Source organism: Geotrypetes seraphini, chromosome 1, assembly GCF_902459505.1.
Source record: "Geotrypetes seraphini chromosome 1, aGeoSer1.1, whole genome shotgun sequence".
NCBI lineage: Eukaryota > Metazoa > Chordata > Amphibia > Gymnophiona > Dermophiidae > Geotrypetes > Geotrypetes seraphini.
In genome coordinates this window covers 177,380,979-177,404,428 of record NC_047084.1, presented here as the reverse complement: position 1 = coordinate 177,404,428, position 23,450 = coordinate 177,380,979, and the positions used below count along the sequence as shown (strand labels likewise).

The 23,450-nt window shown below is 37.7% G+C and overlaps 1 protein-coding gene across 6 annotated transcripts in view; it reads left to right on the top strand.

Annotated features, from left to right (window-relative positions):
- The window catches only part of LOC117359357 (probable ATP-dependent RNA helicase DDX60), a 254,746-nt gene that overhangs the window by 95,375 nt on the left and 135,921 nt on the right, over nt 1-23,450 (top strand). For all 6 annotated transcript variants that reach the window (XR_004539215.1, XM_033941992.1, XM_033941983.1 and 3 more), the window contains exons 15-18: nt 7,130-7,296; nt 10,324-10,476; nt 13,034-13,183; nt 22,057-22,176. Coding sequence is in view for 5 of the 6 variants with exons in the window: in XM_033941992.1 (XP_033797883.1) it covers nt 7,130-7,296; nt 10,324-10,476; nt 13,034-13,183; nt 22,057-22,176 (590 nt within the window). In the remaining variant the exon portion in view is untranslated. The remainder of the gene's footprint in view (nt 1-7,129; nt 7,297-10,323; nt 10,477-13,033; nt 13,184-22,056; nt 22,177-23,450) is intronic.

Sequence of the window (23,450 nt, the reverse complement as noted above, 5' to 3'; positions counted from 1 at the left end):
TTTCAAAACTTACAGTAAGTGTAACATAAATGCCACATTTTATACATCAATGACACACTTAATATTCCATTAATATCCATTTCAGAATTAGTCCCTCCCCCTCCTTAACAATCACAATGCCCATCAAATAAAATTTCTATAATGAACCCCAATATATCTAAATTCATTAATCTATCAGACCCCCAACCTCCCCCCTCCCGGATGTGCATGTTACAGTATTTTGCTAATGGCTCCCAAGTCTCCTGAAATTTCTTAAAATTCCCTTTCTGAATGGCTAATATTCTTTCCATTTTATACATATGACAATGAATTCCACCAAAAACTATAATTAAGCCTCGTCCAATTCTTCCAATTGCTCGTAATTTGTTGTCATTATTAATAAAAGCCTGTTGTTCTTAGATGATATTTGACTTTTAGCTCTCATTGACATGCCAAAAAGCACAGTATCATAGGATAATGCCACTGGATTTTCCAACAAACAATTTATTTGGCCCCATATTGATTTCCAAAAAGCCAAAATAAATGGACAATAGAAAAATAAATGATCTAAAGTCCCTGCTTTGAGATGACAATGCCAACATTTATTAGACTTAGAGCTATCTAACTTTTGTAACCAAACAGGGGTCCATAATGCTCTATGTAACAGAAAAAAACAAGTTTGTCTCATAGATGCTGACATTGTACATCTCAACCTCCAAGTCCAGATTCGTGGCCATTGAGATGCAGGAATATGGTGCTTAATCTCAATACTCCAAATGTCCCTAAGACCAGTTTTTGTTTTCTTATTTATAAATCCAACTAACAATTTATACCACTGTGCGGCCTGGTGTCCCAGGAAGTCTACCTGAAAGCATAAGAATTCCAAACTATATTGATTATTTAAATTTTTCCATTCAGGGAACCCTACCTGAATGGCCTGCTTCAGTTGCAACCATCTATAACAGTGATTTATTAAGTCCAAATTTATGTTGCAACTGTAAAATGTCAAGCAGCTTACCATTAGATATAACATGCTCTAAAGTATGAATTCCTGCTATTATCCAATGCTTACAGATGACTTTAAATCCGCCAATTTGAATCTTGGAGTTTAGCCAAATAGTTTGATTTGTTGATTTGTGAATTGGAATGTGTGTTCAATTACTGACATATCGTAAGGTTTTCCATGTATCTACTAGTATTGTTTTCTTTATATAATCTAGGCATTTTGATATTGAGAATCGCAGAGGAAACATGAGTCGCCATTCCAACCATAACCAATCTAAGATATTTTCGATGAGCTCTGGGAGGACCCAATATATACCTTGACACAAAATATAGTATATCATCTGCATATGCAGAGACCTTATATTCCCGATCTGAATAAGGAATACCCTGTATCTCCTTTGTTTGCTGAATAGCTAATAGCAAGGGTTCTAATACAATATCAAAAAGCAAAGGAGACAAGGGACATCCCTGTCTAACTTCCCTTCGCAAACTAAAACATTCAGAGAGATTATTATTAATATACAGTCTAACAAAAGGGGAACTATACAAGGATTGAATCATTTGTATAAATCCTGAACCTATTCCAAACCTATCCATTGCTTGATACATGAAGGTCCATTCCACCCGATCAAAAGATTTTTCTGCATCTAAGGATACAGAGAAGGCTGGATCTTTCATGGCTTTTGTTAAAATTAACATATGAAAAGCCAGTCTGGTGTTGTTGGAGGAATGTCTCTGAGCAACAGATCCTGTTTGGTGCATACCAATAATAAAAGGGAGAGCCTTAGCCAAGCGCAAGGCCAATGTCTTAGCTAGAAGTTTAGCATCTACATTGATTAAAGAAATAGGCCTGTAATTTGAAACCAATGTGGGATCTTTATTTGGCTTTGGCAAGACTATAGTAAGAGATTCAGCCATAGTACCTGTAATGCAACCATTATTCAGTTAGATTTGATATAAGTTTAATAAATGAACTAAAAGGGCATTTTTAAATTTTTTATAAAACTACTGTGAAACCATCTCCACCTGGAGCGGATCCAGCTCTAAGGGACTTCAATGCTGACTGCAACTCTTTTAATGATATAGGCACCTCTAAGCTTCTTTTTATATGATCAGGAATTCTTGGACTATTAATTAATTTTAAAAACTCTAAACCCTCTTTTTCTTTATCTGAATAAGGCTCGGAAGAATATAAAGCTTTATAAAAATTTAAGAATTGCTTTAAAATAGGACCAATTTGAGAATGAGTATCACCATTTTCATTTTTTATTGCAATAATTTTTATCCTTCTTTTCTTTGCTTTAAGATAATTTGCCAATAATCTTCCTGCCTTATTTGAGCTTCCTTAACCCTTTCAGGACCATAAGGATCGTAGGCCAATTTTTGTGGTTTTGACGACATTTTTATGGTAAAAAGGGCTTGCAGATGCCAAAAAATTGATTTTTTTTTGTGAAATATCATTTTTTTTTTTTTTTTAAATCACACTTCTGGCTTATGGACAGTGTGGCAAGTGAATCTTCTCGTCAATCTGGCAACGACGCTAATGAATGAATGTCGGAACCAGTTTGTTTACATAAAGGCAGTATCCTATGGAATCCGTACATATCAAATTTAGAACTGTAGACTATCCCAATCAAAATTTATAGGATTTTAAAGTTATGGGACAAATATGTCCCTTGGTCCTGAAAGGGTTAATACATGGTCTGTTGAGAAAACAAATCTTTCCTTACAAATTGTGAGGAAATCTCATTATATTTACATTTTACTTTTAAAAGAGCCTGTAGAGTAGATTGTTCCCATTTTTCAACCAATTTTGACTCTCAACCTTAATTTCCTGTTCCAAATTAAAAATTGTTTTTTAAGCTGCTTCCTAACATATGCTGAATATGAAATAATTTGACCTCTCATGATGGCCTTAAAAGCATCCCATAAAGTTACCACTGAGATTTCTTTTGAATCCTTAAAGTGGAAAAATTCATTCATTTTTAGCTGAAATTCTTCAAGAAAATTTGAATCCTCTAACAATGTATTATCGAATCTCCACAATGATCACCAAGTTTAAATTCAATCCACACCCCTCCATGATCTGACAAAATAATTGGATCTATGGAAGCTTGTGTTACTTGCTGACTTAATTGACTTGAAGTGAAAATATAATCTATTCTTGAAAAGGATTTATGAACCTGAGAACAAAAAGAAAATTCCCGTTCATTAAAATGAAGTACCCGCCATATATCTTTTAAATCACAAGATTGTACCAAATTATCTAATCCTAATGATTTCATAATTTTACTAGGTTTTTTATCCATCAAAGGATCCATAACAACATTAAAATCCCCCGCCACCACTAAATTAGAAGTGGCCAATGGTAGTATCAACTGTTGCAGAGTTTTGAAAAATTCACTTTGTTTCGAATTTGGGGCATATACATTAAATAGCGCCAATATAGTATTTCCCATGCTCATTTCTACATGTACCCATCTTCCTAAGGGATCTGAATCCATCATTTTAAAAGTAGCTGAACATTTTTTTATTCACCAAAATGGCTACCCCTGCCTTCTTCCCTATTGCCGGGGCAAAAAAGCAATGCTTTATCCAGCCATCTTCCAATTTCTTAGCTTCTATGGCCGTTAAGTGTGTCTCTTGAATATAGTAAATATCTGCATTTTGTTGTTTCAGAAAGGAAAGTTTTTTTTTCTTTATTGGATGATTGAGGCCATTAACATTTAACAAAAAAAATTTCAACTCCATTTTAACATTGTAGTAAAAAGGGACTGAAAGAGATGCCACAAATCATCAAATGAATCATATTTCCAATGCATCCCAAAATTTTCTATTACATCAATGAGATTATTTTCCCCTCGCACATCCAAACCCATATTTAAGAAAAACCCCTCCCTCTTCCCTCCCCCTCCTTCCAAATAAAATGACTGCCTTGGAGCCCACATAGGATTAGCAATCACTACTATCCCTCCCCCAGGCAACTTATATCTCTTCCTTCCCCTATCAAGACTTTAAAACAATAAACTTATAATTTAATATCGTAATATAAATTTTTCCTCAATACCAACCCATAGGATATATATATTGCAAATTTAAAATGAGTATTTGAAATCTGTTGCATTTTTCAATAATAATAATAAAAAAAAAGACAAAAGCAGTTTAGCACCAAATTTGGGGGTCCTTTTACTAAGGCGCGCTAACCGATTTAGTGCATGCTAACTGATTTAGCATGTGCGAAAAGCTAAGGCGCCCATAGATTATAATGGGCGCCTTAGCATTTAGTGTACGCTAATCTTTAACATGCACTAAATCAATTAGCACGAGCTAAATCAGTTAGCGTACATTAAATTGTTTAGCGAACCTTAGTAAAAGGACCCCAAAGTTCTTTGAAAAAGGAAGTTTGAATTTGAAGAAAAAAAATACTCCTGTTCAGCTCATGTTCAGCTTTACCCTAATCACTTTACCCTTCACTCACAACTTCAGGTGCAGTTTTTTATATACATGGGCCTATTTACTAAAGCATGGAAAGATTTTGCAATTCACAACAAAGTCTGGAGAGAAACCCCATGAATCAAAAATCACAGAAAAAGTAATACAGTTGAGCAGCAGACTTCCAAGCAGGAACAAAAGATTCCACAGAGAAAAGGTTATTTGTTCAATTTAGACAGATCCAATATGGCACCACATTGTGGCACCAAAAAGCAAGTTTTTTAAGAGTCAATATACTGTAAAAGAAAGTCAAAGATCAGTAATATCAACTATAGGTCTTCTAGCAAAGAATTGCCTCGAGTGTGAACAAAAACCTCTACAAGTTTGACCGTATAGTTCAGGCCACATAATGCTGTAGCTCCAGCTGTTAAGAGTTAACTGGCGCCCTCCAAAACTCACCCAAAACCTACTGTACCTACATAAAGATGATACCTGAAGGCATGAGGGCTATTGTTGTGGTGTACAAGTTGGTGCAGTAAGTTTTGGAGGGCTCACCATACAATATAAGCAGTTATGGTGAGATATGTATCTGGGAATTTTTAACATAGGGAGACAAGGAGTGGGCTTCCCTCCTGACGATTTTGCAGCGGAAGGTGCAGAGGTATCGGGTGATGTAGGGGGAGGTGTTCCGTAATGTTGGGGTTGTCAGGTCAATCCGCTGACTGGGAATTTTGCTCAGAGGAAAGAAAGGTGGGTAGTGGAATGCCTCAGAGGCTGATTCTGTTAAATATTTTTGTGAGTGAGATCATTCACGTGCTTGAGTGCGCCTATTGTATAAATTTTGTGTTTGCATCTGGGGCCAGATTCTTTAAGAGATACCTAAAGTTAAGCGCCTAACTTAATTGGCAAAACAGTCTAAATAGCTTCAATTATGAGCTTTAACAAGCTCATAATTAAAAAAAAAATAATTGGGCAATAGGCGCCTACCCGATTCTATATAAGATAGCCACCTATCGTATGGCACTTAGTAGCGCCTAACACCTAATTAGTGTTTTTAGAGACTGAACGAGAACTAAGCACGATTCTGCAAAAACTTAGGTGCCTGAAACATAGGCCTTTAAAACCCTGGCCTACATTTTAGGCACTCAAGGTTCTACATAGGCGCCACTAAGTGCAATTCTGGAAAAGGTGCCTAAGCGTGATTGACAAGCAGCCAGCACCATTTTTCTAAACGCTGGCCAATTTAGGTGCCATTTACAGTATCCAGTTCTTTGTGCCTAAATTTAGGCACCCTTTATAGAACTGCCCTTTGTTTCTAGAAGTTATGCATCTGGGGGGCTGATATTCAGACTGCAGAAAGCAGCCCAGCTACCTGCCGCAGTCAGTAGAGAACCCAGGTCAAGTGCAGTCCCTGGAGACATAGCTGGCCAAACTGATATTCATTGGCTGACCAGCTAAGATCTAGCAGCCAAAGATAAGCCTGTTTTTCAGATGGGTCTATCTGGCTGCTAGACTTAGCCAATCAGTCAAAGAATATTGGCAGTGACCAGCTATATAGCCAATCACTGGTCAAACCACTGACTGGGGTATTCAGCAGGAGATAGCCGGCTATCTCCCGCAGAATATCAGCGGTTAGCTGGCTTAGTGGTATTTAGCTGACTGTGAGCTGTTTCCAGATGGCTAAATATTACTGAATATTGGGTGACTAAGAACATAAGCAGTGGTCCATCGTGCCCAGCAGTCCACTCACGCGGCGGCCCTCTGGTCAAAGACCAGCGCCCTAACTCAGACTAGACCTACCTGCGCATGTTCCGGTTCAGCAGGAACTTGTCTAACTTTGTCTTGAATCCCTGGAGGGTGTTTTCCCCTATGACAGACTCCGGAAGAGCATTCCAGTTTTCTACCACTCTCTGGGTGAAGAAGAACTTCCGTACGTTCATACGGAATCTATCCCCTTTCAATTTTAGAGAGTGCCCTCTCATTCTCCCTACCTTGGAGAGGGTGAACAACCTGTCCTTATCTACTAAGACTTCCCTTCAGTACCTTGAATGTTTCAATCATGTCCCCTCTCAATTTCCTCTGTTCGAGGGAGAAAAGGCCCAGTTTCCCTAATCTTTCATGGACTGATTTGTTTTGGGCCGGATTCTATAAACAGTTGTCAATGAACTGCTAGGCACCATTTATAGAAACACGCCTAGTGGTGCCTGAGCAGACTTAGGTGTCACTAGGCATACTTAAGGTAGGTGCCCATCCATTAAGGCAGCTTTTCACTGGCCTAATTTACAGCTACCTATCTCAGATGACGTCTAAGTCAACCACACCTATTCTCCACTCCTAATCACACCTACTTTTTCAGATAGGTGTTGTTAGGCATCCTTAGGCATGGGAGGGTATCTCCACTTAGGTGTCTTTAAACGTCCTAAGAAATGGGCACCAAATTCTTTAATCTTTTTTTGATTGGCTGAAAATTGGTGCAGTCAATTATCACGCCAATTAAAAAAAAATAGGTGCAGATCCCAAACTTAGACATCGCTAGGCAGCCGCAATTAGGGCACCCAGTGGCACTTGATATAGGTGTCCTATATAGAATATGGCCCTTCATGAACAGACAATATTAGATGCAAAAATTGCAAACATTTTAAAGCTAAAATGTATTATGTTTTTTTTAACATTTTGAGAAAATAAACTTGCTCCTATATGTATTTTTCCCAAGACAAAAAATCAAGAAACACAGATATTGCTGTTCAAGTGATGGTGAGAATCCATATTCTGCTGGAAAAATTTCAGGATCTATTGCAGAAGGACCATTTAGAAAGGATAGCAAAATGTCTTAAATATTTTGGCTTTGAGAATTTGGCCCACACTTTAGATACTGCTCAGGTACTGTATTTTTTTTCATAGAAAAACTTTACTCAGTATAGGCTTTGTTATTATATTGCAAAACTCCATGGAAAATTGACTTGTTAGCTCACAGGACAATGTAGTAACACAATTTAAAAACTGATGATTGTGTCAGTTGCCTGAAATAGAATACTTCAATGTACCAGAGTTTATTTACATTACTAGTATTTTAGCCCGTTATATTAACGGGTGCTAGAATATATGTCTGTGTGTCTTTATTTCTGTCTCTCTCTACCTCCCGCTGTCTGTCTCTTTCCCTGGCCCCCTTTGTCTGTCTGTCTTTCTGTGTCTCTCCCTGCCCCTGTGTCTGTCTGTCTTTTCTTTCTGTCTATCTGTCTCTCTCCCTGCCTCCTATGCAGCAGCATTTCTCTCCCACCACTTCCCTGTGCAGCAGCCACAGCAGCATTCCTTCCCCCTCCATTTCCCTCTCCCCACACCACTTCCCTGTGCAGCAGCAGCGTTTTCCCTCCCCCCTTTCCCTTCCCATGGTCTGGCCGGCTCCCTTAGTCCCTTACTGCCCCCACCCCCCTTCCCTTCCCGCGGTCCCGACAAACCTTCCAATTCCAGCAGCGTCTGCAGCACTGTACACACGCTTCTTCGGGGTCTTCTACTGCCCTGCAAATCGGGGCAGTAGAAGGCACAGAAGTAGCGTGTGTAGAGTGCAGCAGACGCTGCTTGAATCGGAAGGTTTCAGGACCCACAGACCTTGCCGGACCCGAAGCGAGCTCTGGGGGTTTTTGAGTTTTTTATGCGGGCCCAGCCAGAGCAGGAGGAGAAGCCTGGGAGCCAGGAATTAAAGTCTGTTGGGGGAGAGGAGGAGGGAGGAGAGCAGCTCCTTTCCCTTCCAGCTCTGGTCCGGCCCCCGCTGATGTCGCCCTGGCCAGTTCATACTCCGAAGCTGTGGGAGACGCGGCGCTGTATGGCCTCTTCTTTCTGCTGCCGCGAGCGTGGGTTGTGCTTCTTGGCTTTATCCTTCAGACGGCAAGAGCTGCCGCGGCCGACAGGCTCCGCGCTGCCGTGCACATGCGCACGCCTACCTGCAGGTCCCTACAGCGCATGGAAAACGGGAGCACGCAGGTGGAAGTGCACATGCACGCTTAGGGCTTTATTATACTAGATAGATAGATTGCTTTCTTTTTCCAGTAAACTATACTACTCTTTCAGTGACATGAGAATATTCTAAAAAAAATGTATAATGCGTATGCTGTAAAAGATGTGAACACCAAAAATCATTTAAAACACAGCAGGGAACATAAACTTTATTTTCTTAACATATTCTTGAGTCACTCTCGGCTTCAATCCATTCATGCTGCTTGTGGGTGGGACTTCTTGCCTGTCGGGGCAGGCCTTGCTGTCTCCTGCTGAAGTTGTTTGGATGGGGTAAGGAGGGTCATGATGGAAGGGCCTTTCTCCTGGCTGGCTGCATGGATAGGGAGTTGCGTGGATAGGGGGCTGGATAGGGGGTTGTTATTTGCCGGCTCTGTAAAGGGCTGAAGATCTGGACGGTGTTGCTAATGGACAGGGCTTCCTGCCTGTCGGGGTAAGCCTTGCTACCCCCCAATGAAGTTGCTTCAGTGGAGTAAGGTGGGACATGATAGAAGGGCCTTCCTTCTTACCCTGCTGGACAAGTGGTCAATTGAGTAACATGTTCATTAGAAAAATAAAGAGTACATTGCCAGGCCAGAATTTCCATAGTGAGCTAAGAAAATTATTCCAAGAAATAACAGTAAGTATCCCAAATACAAGGAGAGGTTAAATGAATAATAATGTAGAACCCAACAACAAACCTGCCAAGCTTTAATGATGCAAATAAAAGGAATTGGCTAAATCACCTGATCCTTGGAGAGAAGAAGTCTGAAAAGATGGGACAAATCTGTAAATTTGTAGATTAAACAATGGACACCAGTATGAGCCCTTCGTGCATGAACGAACCTGAAACTTTGGCTCAGGCAACAACTCAAAAGGTGACCAGCACCAGACATCAGTCTAATTGAGAATTGCCTGATGTCCATTGTTTAATCTACAAATTTACAGATTTGTCCCATCTTTTCAGACTTCTTCTCTCCAAGGATCAGGTGATTTAGCCAATTCCTTTTATTTGCATTATCTTTCGGAGTTTATTGGCTACGATCCAATAAAGGGTTTCTTACCTTCGAAGCTTTAATGATGACAGAATACATTTGGCCTCAATAAATTTATGTTTAAATTTTATGAATTAAGGGAAGGACTTCAGTAAGGACTCACCTGAGTCCAAGAGCCATTGATATTGAAAAATGCCTTCACATTATATAGGTTTTTCTTACATCACGGTACCTTCCCAGTGCTCAAAGTGTTTTTATGCTTAGACATAGGAACAGGGAAGCATCGTGAGGATTGGCCTACAGAGTATCCAAGGGTCAGACACGACTGAATGGATATTAGTAGTAGTAGTAGTAGACATGGGAAGGAAGAGGAGAGAGATCTTGTAAGCAGTCATTCTCTATATTGGCAGCTGCAATATATCCTTACAGGGTGTGCAGAAGTAACTGGGTGATTGATTGAATCGTAGGAGCCAACTTCCCCACCCACCCTGACACTGTCAAGGAGTTTGCTCCATGCAAGGGGGGTTCAAGCACCCACAGCAGCAACAGAGCTGGTTCTAATGGATTGAATCATTAAAATAATTGGAGCTGATTTGCTCCTTGATTTAATCAGTTATGCTTTCAGGCATTGAATGTGCAGTTCTTCATTCATGCAGATATATACAGATAAAGTGCTACAAATTTGTGTTTTCTTATAGATCAAAGAAGCTTCAAAAGTGTCAGTCCTCTACTCTTTCAAGTTTTCACCTTTTTGGTTGTCCACTTGCTGTCTCATAGGCATACTCTGTAAAGAACACACACTGCTTCATAGACATTCATAATGGACCTTTGGCTTTATGAATTCTGTCGTTATAATTGAAACTTATTAATTTCATTAGAAAACACAACTGAACTGCAGAATTTAAAATGATCATTTCTGCCACAGATAACAGAAAGTGAGAGAGAAAAGTTCTCCAATTATGTGCTCGATATAGGAGCAGCTCGATTTCAGCTACAGCATATGGGCCATTACTTGTTTAGAGATGAGAGAAAGGATTCAGACCTTCGAGTACAGCATTTCATACCAGACACCTGGCAGGTAACAGATATTTAAACAGATTTAATTCAAAATAATCAACATTTGATGATTTATAACGTGCATTCATTAAACTTTCCAGCTTTTGAATTCTTACAGCATTGTGAGATGACTTGGTAGTAGGTTGCCAGTGAAAAGGACATTTAAGGGGTTGTTTATGAAAGTGCAGTAAAAGTTCACCTTTTACCACACTTTGATTTCCCACAGGATTCAGCAACCTGCAGGATCCTAGTCCCACAGGTTGCTGAATCCAGTGGTAGAGGAATGACACTGCTTATGAGCCACCTTCTAAGCAATGTTATACTGTGGGGCTCGTTTTAAAAAAAATCCCAAAACAACCCAAAACAGAAATCCAAGATAAACTGGTACTTGGACATTTTAATTGCCAAAACGTTCAAGTGCCAATTTTCAAAACTATGTTTTTAGATGTTTTGAAGAGCATTCATCCTCCAGGACGTCTAAATGTTAAGGGGTTGTGTAAGAGGTTGGATTAGCACTTGGACATCTTGCAGGGATAATCAAAACTTTTTTCAAGACATCCAGGGTACAATTTGGATGTCCAGAGGTAGACCTGTTTTCAAAGCATCTAAGTGCCAAAAAGACCTAAACTGACCTGATGAGCACTGGAGGAATGAAAGCATGCCCCTCCCCCACCCCCCAGACACACACTCTTCGAGTGGTCACTGACACCCTCCCATCCCCTAAAGATGTGAAAGAAACAGTACATACCAGCCTCTATGACAGCTGTAGATATTAGGGGACATCCTAGTAGAGCTGCAAACAGGTGTCTAGAGTAGCCTGGTAGGCAGTATAGTAAACCATAAAGAGGGGCATCCATGCCCATATCCCATGCTACCCACCACATTTATGGTGGAGTATGTGAGTCCTCCAGAACCCAACCAAAACAGTGTACTGTACTGCCAAATAGGTGACACCTGTAGCCATAAGGGCTTTTGTGGTGGTAGACAGGTGGGTATAGTAGATTTGGGGGAAGTTTTGGAGGGCTCACCATACACTAAAAGGAGATTCTAATGAAATATGTACATAGCACCCTTTATCTGAAGTTTACAGCAATGCCCCCTAAGGTGCCATACTGCCCTGTTGGGATGTCTGCGTGAAGAATGGTATGAAATTTAGCAGCTAAGATTTAATGCTTAGAAATGCTAGGTCATACATTTGGGCTGCAAAATTCCAAGGGAAAGAACTTTAGAGCACAAAAGAGGAGCAAGACTTTGCTATGATAGTATATAATGATTTTAAGGTGGCCAAACAGGTCAAAAATGGTGAAAGCTAGAAGGTTGTTAGGGTGCACATGGAGAGGTATTGTCAGTAGGAAAAAGAAGGTATTGATGCCCCTATATAAGACTGCTTTAGATGAAAGGTGGGAGAGGGGAGATATGATAGTGATGTTTAAATACCTACTGTCACAGCCATCCTTAGGCTAGAGCGTGTTTGAGTGGCACGTGACAGGATGGTTGCACACCTCTTAAGGGTGCACAGAAATTTAGGAGACTAAGGAGTTCAAACACCAACACTACCCAATTACTGGAGCTGAATAAAGACCATGCTTTATTAATAGTCCAAATCCAATAAGCCTCTGTCTTTGTCCATGTCTTTGCGTAGTTCTTTAAAGCAACGGTATACCTCTCTGCTAAGATTTCTAAGATTGACTGAATCCTGTGCACTTTCTTCTCTCGAGTCGCTTAGGCCTTTCTTCCTGTATTAGGGTAGGTGTCTTAGGTAATGGGGCCTGCCTCATGGCTTCGTCAGTTCCCGTCCATCTATAAAGCTTCAAAGCCTCCTTAATGTCCGACAGCTTCATCCTCTGAGACATCTAGGCTGTTATACCTAGCACTGGTTTGGTTTATGTAGTGATATCTCGCAAATAAAGTGAGATAAACCTTTTAATGCAGATGGAGAAGCGGGAGCTCGAAATTCAGGTTGTCATTCAGGAAGCTGACATTACTTCCTCAGTAGAAAATAAGAGTTGCCATACTGGGACAGACTGAAGGTTCATCAAGCCCAGTATCCTGTTTCCAGTAGTAGCCAATAGTGGAATATTATATAAGACTTCCATAGAGGAATGTTGGGAATCCAGTAGAGCATGTCCTATGAACAATAGAAAGTATAGTAAATTGAATTTGAAAAGAATGGGTAACTAGTGTTCTACCTGTAATAGTGACATCATCCTATCAAATGATTTTAGCACTAAATAATAACTTTATCATGGTATGCTGGACTAATTAAAAACTAAAGACAACTAACCAAATAGCTAATTGGATAAAGTTAGGATAAACTTTTTCCTATCCTAACATTATTCAGTTAACGGTCTGAATATGGCTGCTAACTGGATAACCTCTAGCTCCACCCAGGATTCATTCATAGACCATTCTGGCACAGTCTAGATAGGGCTGAGAGTATATCCCCTGGCTCTGTAGAGTTAGTGCTGCTGAATCTCTCTCTCTCTCTAACACTTATCTGGTACTAACCAGATAAGTGCCTTTGATTAACAGTCCCAATATCTTGATTAGAGATGTAATAATAATATTATTTTCTGCAGAGAGAACTTCTTGATGCTGTTGACAACAATGAATCCGCAGTAATTGTTGCCCCAACTTCATCTGGAAAAACCTATGCATCTTATTACTGCATGGAGAAAATTTTGAGAGAAAGCAATGAAGGAATAGTTGTATATGTTGCCCCTACAAAGGTAAATGGTGCATTATATATATTTTATCTCTATGTGTCCATCTATGGTGCTCATTTTCGAAGCAAATGGACGTCTTTAAAATACCTGAAAAAAAATCCATCTGCTAAAAACATCCAAATCCTGATTTTGGAAAGTCAGAATTTTAACACACTGCAGCTGGTCCAAACAGCAAGTGGAAGTGCTTGGGCAGGACTAGGAAAAGCCCAAAAGTAGAATGTTCAACAGGGATTTTCAAATGGGAAGCAACATCCATGTCTAAAAAGGACTTTATACTTAGACCATTTTCAGTCATGTCCAAGTTACAAAAGGTTGCTGTAATTGAGCAGCTGACCAATAGAGGGATTAAGGCATGTCCTTTCCTTAATCCCCCAGTAGTTGCTGTCCTTCTCTGGAAAGAAAAAACAGGCTTTATGTCAGCCGCAGATATTATAGCCATTCTGAACAAAATAGCAAGCAGGGCCTGAGAGTAACCTAATAGATAATGCAGTGGACTGTGACCCAAGGAACCCAGGCTCAAGTCCCACTTTAACTCTTTTTTTTTTTTTTTTTTTATAATTCTTTATTCATTTTCATATTTTACATGAAGTGTACAAAATATTGAGTTACAACTAATGAATACACAATATCACTTTTATATCTATTACATAATATTCTGAACAAATTTTTTTATCCCCTCTCCCACCCCCCACCCTTCAAGTACTTTCCAATCACCTTATACATATTGTATACCATATTATAACATGTTATGTAAAATTATTTTCACTACCCCCCTCCATGTGTGCCATAAAGAAGACAAGAAAAAGAAGAAAAGAAGAAGATAAATCCTACTATTCATTCAGTACAATACTTTGTCAATGGCCCCCATATTTTTATAAATTTAGGATATGTCCCTCTTTGTATTGCTATTACTCTTTCCATTTTGAATATATGACAAATTGTATTCCACCAAAATGTATAATAAAGGTTACTATGATTCTTCCAGTTATTGGTTATATGCTGAATGGCAACCCCCATCATGACTAGTAAAAGCTTGTTATTTTCTGGTGAAATTTGACTTTTTTTTCTCATCATCATTCCAAATAACACTGTATCATATGATATTGCTACATGATTTTCCATCAATTTATTAATTTGTGGCCAAATTGCATTCCAAAAACTTTTAATGTAGGGACAATGATACAGTAAATGATCCAACGTCCCAGGTTCCAGATTACAGTGCCAGCATTTATTGGACTTAGAACTATCTAATTTTTGCAAACGTGTAGGGGTCCAAAAAGCTCTATGTAATAAAAAGAACCAAGTTTGTCTCATAGATGCTAACACTGTACATCTCATTCTCCAAGACCAAATTAGTGGCCATTGAGATGCAGTAATTTGATGCTTAATCTCAATGCTCCAAATGTCTCTTAGACCATTTTTTGTTTTTTTATTCAAATATCCAGATATTAATTTATACCACAATGCGGCTTGATGCCCTAGGAAGTCTGCTTGGAAGCATAAGAACTCTAAACTATATTGATTATTCAATGTTTTCCATTCAGGGAACCCAACCTGAATGGCCTGCTTCAATTGCAACCATTTAAAACTTTGTTTTTTACTAAGACCAAATCTATGTTGCAATTGTGAAAATTCCAGCAGTTTACCTTCCGAAATAACATCATTCAGAGATCTAATGCCTGCAATAATCCAGTCCTTCCAAAGGATTTGAGCTCCGCCAATTTTAATCTTGGAGTTTATCCATAAAGATTGATTAGTTGACTTGTTTATTGGGACAGGTGTTAATTTACTAATAAACCTCAACGTTTTCCAAGTATCCATTAATATCTTATTTTCTCTGTATCTTCTAGGCATGTTGATACTTGGAAGATGAACTAAATTTAGGGGAAACATAAGGCGCCATTCCAAATATAACCAATCCGGTGCATTATCTATCAGTTCTGGGAGGATCCAATACATACCCTGATGTAAAATATAGGCTTGATGGTACCTATAAAAATTTGGAAAATTTACCCCTCCCTCCTTAATTGATTTTTGCAAAGATACCAAAGCTATTCTATGCGTTTTACCAAGCCAAAGAAATTTCGTTAAAATGCTATTAAGCTTTTTATAAAAGGACCCTTGGAAATAAATAGGTATCATACTCATTTGGTAGCAAACTACAGGCAAGATCATCATTTTAATAGTTTGAACTCTCCCCCACCAAGAAAGATGTAACGGATTCCATTGCTCACATAACTCTGTAACTCTTTTCAATACAAATTTTTCATTTTCTTTTACTGTATCTTCAATTGTATTTTTAACTTGAATGCCAAGATATTTAAATCCTTCTTCTTTCCATATGAACGGAAAAGCGTCAAATAATCCTTTTACACAATGAACATTTAAAGGTATAAGTTCAGACTTACTCCAATTAATTTTATAACCTGAAAATTTGCCAAACATATCAATTAATACCAATAGACAAGATAAGGTAGACTCTGGATTCCTCAAATAAAGTAAAATATCATCCGCATAAGCCGAAATTTTATATTCCATATCAGAATATGGAATGCCCTGTATCCCCCTTGCTTGCTGTATTGCTAACAATAAGGGTTCTAATACAACATCAAATAACAAAGGAGATAAAGGACAACCTTGTCTAACTCCCCTCTGCAATTGAAAACCATCAGATATCATATTATTAATATTTAATCTTGCAATCGGGAAGCTATACAATGTTTTTACCATTTGTATAAATCCAGAACCTATACCAAACCATTCTAAAGCCTGATACATAAAATTCCATTCTACCCTATCAAACGCTTTTTCTGCATCCAAGGAAACTGTAAACATTTTTTTTTGATAAATTTAACATATGAAACAATAATCTAGAGTTATTAGAGGAATGTCTTTTAGCAACGAAACCCGTCTGATGCGTGTCTATAATATGTGGGAGAGCTTTGGCTAATCTCAAAGCCAAAATTTTCGCCAAAAGTTTATTATCCACATTTATTAAAGATATAGGCCTGTAGTTTGAAACCAAAGTAGGATCTTTATTTGGCTTAGGCAAAACAATCACTATTGATTCAGCCATAGTACCTTTAATATCACCTTTTATAAGTTGTGTCTGATATAAATTTAGTAAATATGGGGAAAGGACATTTTGAAATGTTTTATAAAATTCTACTGTATAACCATCACCACCTGGAGCGGATCTAACTCTAAGAGATCTCAACGCTGTTTCTAATTCTTTTAATGATATAGGTTCATCTAAACTCTGTTTTATATGATCAGGAACCTTAGGTCCAATAATTAAATCTAAAAAATTTTTACCATCTTTTTGCCTCTCCAAATAAGGCTCGGAAGAATACAGGTCCTTATAAAATTTTAGAAATTGCTTTAAAATTATATCCGTTTGATTGGTTATTATACCATTATCATCTTTTATCCCATTAATGTTAGTTCTTCTTTTTTTTGCTTTAAGATAATTTGCCAATAATCTTCCCGCCTTATTAGAATTTCCATAATACATTGTCTGTTTGGAAAACAAGTCTCTTCTTATCATTTTTGAAGCTAATTCGTTATATTTACCTTTTGCTTTCAAAAGAGCTTGTAATACATCATGTTCCCATTTGCTTACCAATTTAGTTTCTAGTATTTTAATTTCTTTTTCTAACTCTATATACTGTTTTTTAATCTGTTTCCTAACAAAAGCCGAATATGATATAATATGACCTCTCATAGTCGCTTTAAAAGCGTCCCATACATTTTCAATAGATGTATCTTCCACTAAATTAATTTGAAAGAAATCACTAATTTGTGTTTTAAAATTTTCCAAAAATTTTTCATCCACAAGCAATGCATTATCAAATCTCCAAAGAGGTCTTCTATTTTCTAATTGATCTAATATTAAATCTATCCATACTCCCGCATGATCCGAAATGATAATGGGATCAGTGGAAGCCTTAATCACTTGCTGCACCTTATGTGATGAAATAAAAATATAATCTATTCTTGAAAATGATTTATGAACCTGTGAACAAAATGAAAATTCCTGATCATTAAAATGAAGAATACGCCATATATCCTTCAAATCACATGATTGAACCAAATTATCTAAACCTAAAGATTTTATACTTTTACCTGGTTTTTTATCCATTAATGGATCCATTACAGCATTAAAATCTCCAGCCACCACTAAATTAGAAGCAGCCAGTGGTAACAACATACTCTGCAATTTTTTAAAGAATTCTGATTGATTCGAATTAGGGGCATATATATTGAACAACGTCAGGGCATTATTTCCCATACTTATATCAACATGTAGCCATCTTCCATGTGGGTCCGAATTTACTATCTTAAAATTGGCCATACACTTTTTATTTATAAGAACTGCTACTCCTGCTTTTTTACCCTCTGCTGGAGCAAAAAAACATTCTTTCACCCACCCACCCGTTAGTTTCTGTGATTCCTTTATATTAAGATGGGTCTCCTGCAGACAATAAACATCCGCGTTTTGCTTCTTTAAAAATGATAATACCTTTTTCCTTTTGATTACATGATTCAGGCCATTGACATTAATAGAAAATATCTTAAAAGATACTCCTTATCATAATCTTCCTCTTCCCTTCTTCCATAACTAAGATCTAAAACACTTCTCCCCATAGCACACATTCTTACCTCCAAATTACCCAATCCCTTATTAATCTTTTCCTTAATCATCCTAGTAATATCTTTAATACCCACCTTCTTCCCACCCCTCCCCCCCAATATAATGACTGCTTAAGGACACACATTGGACAGTAATCCCAACTTCCCCCCTCCCCCCAGGCAACCAATATTTATTAATAACCCCTTTATCCTTTATTGAGACAAACTCACTACCTCTCCACAATATATCTAATTATATCTCTCTTCTAATCATAAAACCTTTTTTCTTTTTTTTTTTTCCATTTTAAAGTAATTAATTTCTCTATCTATTATTTAACCTTTAGTCACATAACCATATTTATTTCCTAACATTCCATTAATGCATTTTTATCATTTCACCAATCTCTAATTCATTCCCCCAACATTTTATTTCATTCAAGAAAATTCTATCATAGTCATATATTTAATAAAAAGTATCATTTTCCTATATCTTATATTATCTAATCCATCTTCTCCTATCCTCCTTTAAATATCCAACAACAAATATCCATCTCTTCATATATTTCTGTAAAAAAAAAATAATAAATTTCAATTTTATAAGTTTTTATCCCCTATTTGTATTTAAACATTTGTATTTCATTTTCAAAATAATTTTTTTCCCCCTTTTTATATTTCCTCTTCTCCAAATTAAATCCAATCTTTTTAAAACTATATTATCACAACATCAATCTTTACATTCCTTCAGCTACCAATAAATTCTTATGTATCATTCTTTTATATTATTCATTTTCCTTTCCTTTACTTGCATTTAAATATCATATAACTTGTCCTTTCTATCATTAGTCCATTCTGCAATCTTTTCCTTATTGTCCTTTCATTCTTTACTTTCTCCTTTTCTGACTTATTAAATAAACTGAACTTTCATATTTATTTCTTATCTCCATCCATCCACTCTTAAAGACTTTTGACTGCCAATTGTCATTCATTTTTTTTTTTTTATAATATCCTTTTAGTCTAGTCTATCAGTCCTACTTTCTTCTTCTTCACATCTATTTATTTTCCTATTCAGTCTTCACTTTTCCTTTTGTGTTAATTTGTCCAGTCCTTTAATCCTTCTTGTTCATTCTTTACTCCAACCATCCATCTTTCAGTCTCCTAAAAGTTCAGTCTAATAACTTCACTTTAATGTCTTTCCAGTCTATCCTTCTTTCTACTTTCTTCTTTACATTCTTTTATTTTCTTTTTCACTTGTTCATTTTTATTTCCTGTTCTTTGTTGCATATTCTTCTTTTTCCAACAAACAAAAGTCCCATAGTTCTTTATATTTAATTTTATGTTCATTATCCACCAATCCAGTCTTAGTATTTATCCCTTCATTTCAACACCCATTGTGCTAAAATGACATAGGTTCTGATTTTGAAAGAAAGGTCTTTAGTTTTTCCGGATCAACAAAATACAAAGATTTATCCCCACAAGATACCCTCATTTTTGCTGGGTAATATAACCCATACTTATATCCTTTTTCCTTTAATTGAGATCTCAGATCAAGGAATTTCTTCCTAATATTTGCTGTATTTTTAGCAAAGTCTGGTAAAAACCATATTTTGGATCCTTTATAGTTTAAGTTTTTATCTTTTTTGGCAGCATTTAAAATTTCTATTGCTTGCTGGTATCTTAACATCTTGAATATTAATGGTCTTGGTCTCCCTTGATTTTCCAGACTCTTTATTGGAATCCTGTGTGCCCATTCTATTTCCAAAGGCTGTTTGAAATCCAACTGCAATAATCTAGGAATTAAATTTTCTAAAAACTGTATTGCATTTTTCCCTTCCAAATTTTCCTGTATTCCAAAAAGTTTTATATTCTTTCTTCTTCCACGGTTTTCGTAATCTTCCAGCTGACTTTTCAATTGAATTATTTCCAAACTGTCATTTTTGCATCTTTTTCCTTCACATTCTAAGCTCTCCATTTTAACTTCTAACTCTGTTGTTCTTTTATTAGCTACTTCCATTTGTCTGTGTATATTCAGGATTTCTTCCTTCAGTTCTGCCATATTACTCACAGTCTCTGTCAGCATTTGTTTGATTTGCCTCAGTTCCCCCATAACTTCAGCTTTGCTTAACTCCTCTGATACATCAGCAGGAAGCGGAACCTTACTCGGGGTAATTTGATCCTGCTTCTGCCTTTTCACAGCCCCTCCGGTTTCACTCTTACTCTGTCGAGTGCTCGCCATGCTCCCGCTGTCCTCTCCGATGTTTTCAGCCGAAAACAGTTTAAAAGGAAATCTTTATTTATTCAACGGTTGCCCAGGTAAGAGGAGCGCTGCGATCACACGACCATTTTGTGTGCGCGCTAAGCCACGCCCCTCACCACTTCACTTTAACTCTTTAAAAAAATATATATATATATATATATATATATAAATCTGAGCCTTCCAGAAACAGAAAAATTTCTACTATACCTAAATAAATAAGCCTGAAGGTTATTGAAATGGTGTGAGGTACGGAAGGCATTTTTCAGGACCTGGAGGGATCAAGTTTTCAAAAAAAAGAGTTATAGTGCAGTTTGTACCTAGGTCCCTTGGTTTACAGTCCAGTGCACAAACTACTAGGCTATTCCTTGAGTCTGCAGGGATGTCTGTGTGGCCATATTTTTGAAAATGGTGCAAGACAGATGTTCATGGTCCTGGTTTATTGTTGTTTTTTTCATATAAATCTTTATTGATTTTTCAAGCTACAATTGTGCAACAAATGGACCACAAATATGGGTATTACAAACCAAGCACAACAAATGTATAACATTAATGCTCTATGATTTTTATCCCCTCCCACCCAATACAAATATATTAAAATCTTCATGAAATTATTCATAAATTCCTTTATCAATACCATTTCCATTCCCACTCCCACTCCCCCCCACCCCACCCCCCCACATTTTACTTTAGAAAATAGCTTTTCATTTTGAAAATTTTAAGTACAAAAACATCCATCTCGTAGCCATAATTGAACAAGAAATCTCGACGTGAATGTGAGATGACTGTTTCTTTGGATGTTATGGGCCAGATTCTGTAAAAGACGCCTAAAGTGGGCGCCATTAGGCACCAATTTATGCAGCCGCATTTATTACCTTAACTAGCTTAATAGATTCAATTATGAGCTTTAACAAACTCATAATTGAAAAATAGTCACCTACTCAACATCTATAGCAGGGCGCCTAACACCTAAGTGGGTGTGGTTAGGGGGTGGAGCGAGAATTGAGCTTATATGCCTGCAATGTAGGCGAGTAAAACCCTCGCCTACATTGCAGTTATCTACATGTTTACATAGGCGTCCTTAGCCATTATTCTGTTAATGGCGCCTAAGCATGATTAATCGAGAAACAAAAGAAAAAACTGCAGGAATGGTGTACAAGGCGCCAAGTCTTTAATGAACAAAGATATATTAAATCATAAATATAATCATAAAACAGTTTGTGTCCACAAGGGTTGGTGATCCCAGACCCGACACGGTCCGTGTTGTGAAGAAACACTCCTTCCTCAGGGGTCTGAAAATATACCATATGCAGGAGAACCTTATGGATGACAACTGAAGATAACGGTGTGGTGAACGGCTTAGCAAGCAAAGTGAGCTCCTATGTGGTGCTATTGTTCCTTGGTAAGCCATTCACCATACCGTTATCTTCATTTATCATCCATAAGGTTCTCCAGCATATGGTATATTTTTGGACCCCTGAGGAAGGAATGATGTCAGAGGGAGAGCCGACAGGGTCGCGAGGAGCATGTTGTTGACTGTCGTAAGCAACAACTTCAACTAGAGATATGGCGGAAGGGAAGGGAGGGGGCATGCACGGCAGGCGAGATAGGGGAATGAGTGGGGGAGGGGGAGCACACAGCAGACATGAATGGGGGGGGCAGAGACAACGGCGGGGAAGGGGCACCACCACCCCAGGTGCCTCTCACCTTTGCTACACCACTGGGTGAAGTGACTTGCCAATTTAAAAAGCAAAATGTACATGCACTGTTTTCCTCCCTAGGCTAAACATGCCTTTTTCTCACTACCATAAGAATATCTGTTGTAGAAACCTACACATACTTTTAGCCTCTCAAGGTAGTTTTCAACCAAGCCACAAATTACTCAATATACAAGGCTTTGAAAATTTTAAGGGTCGCTTTTGCTGTCTTTAGTAATATTATATTGTTAAATTTATTTTTATGTATTAATTCTGGTTTTCTTCTTTCTAATCAGGCACTGGTAAACCAAGTGGTTGCTACAGTATTCAGTCGGTTTAGTAAATCATTACCAGATGGGTTGTCATTGTGTGGAGTTTTTACAAGAGATTATCGTACTGATGCCCTGAACTCTCAGGTACAATGCACTATCCCCCCATTTTACAAAACCATAGCGTGGTTTTTAGTGCTGGCTGTGGTGGTAACAGCTGACGCTCATAGAATTCATATGAGCGTGGGAGCTGCTACCGCCATGGCCAGTGCTAAGTACTATGTAAAATGATCATATTTTAACTACTTTAAATTTTGGGTAGGAATATAATAAAATCTGTTCCTAATTAAGTGATATGAGAAACCATAAAACCTTTTGGAAATCAATTAAATAGTGTTTTTCAGGATATCCACAATGAATATGCATATGTAAGATTTATATGCAGTGGCTCCATTGTGTGCAAATCTCTCTCATACATATTATGATGATTCTGGTGAGCCATGTTTAATGTCACCACTGTCAGGGTGCCTCTCTGGCCAAATGGACAACAGCAGCCATACTTCTCTAATTGCTTTCTCACTAGAGCACTTGTTGAAATGACTAAGGCTAAGGCCAAACTTCTTTAGGCTTCTACTTTATTTAAACCTAAACTTAAAATTTTTAAAAATGGGGTACTTTTATAATGGAATCTTTCCCTGATAAAATATGAATTTTAACATCTTGCCCCTTTTCAGGTTACAGCAGCCTTTTACCTAAAATTAAACTCAGGCTTTCCAACCCTTACCAATGCAGGATCCTGCCCTCTGGAAGATGAGCACAGGGCTTTTACCTGGTGAGCCACAGCTGCTTCATTTTGGTTGTGGGGGTTCTTACCATAAGTGATCCTAGCCATGTGAAGGTGAAAATACCTGAGAAGATCATAGCTTAGCAGATCCCTAAGCTATCATATCAGCTGTGAAGAAGAAAGATATTAGTGGAAGCTGCCATAGCTCAATGGTAAAAGCCTGTTCCCATCTTCTAGAGGTCATAGGTTCAAATCCCAAAACATATTTTAATTGTGGCATTCTACCTTGCAGGTGCACCTTGATGATCTCACAATGAGGTCAGCATTGTGCAGCTGCACACCTCCATTTGCAATGAAGTAGAAGCCATGCTAAGGTCTTTATATGTTTGTTTTCATTTTTTAAGTTTTTGCAAATGAAGTTATGTATGCAATCTATATATGTTTTCTTGTGCTTTGCTTTCAAAAATGAGCTGATTGGAGCACTGTTTAGTCAGAAAAAAGGGTAGCTTTTTAGCAAGAAACATAAAGCTGTGTTTTTCAAGTGCTGTGCTTCAGTTAATGGATGTTTTCCTCTAATTAGCAAATAGCATTGCTGTTTGTCCACAAAAATAGAAGGTTTTGCATGCAATATATCTGT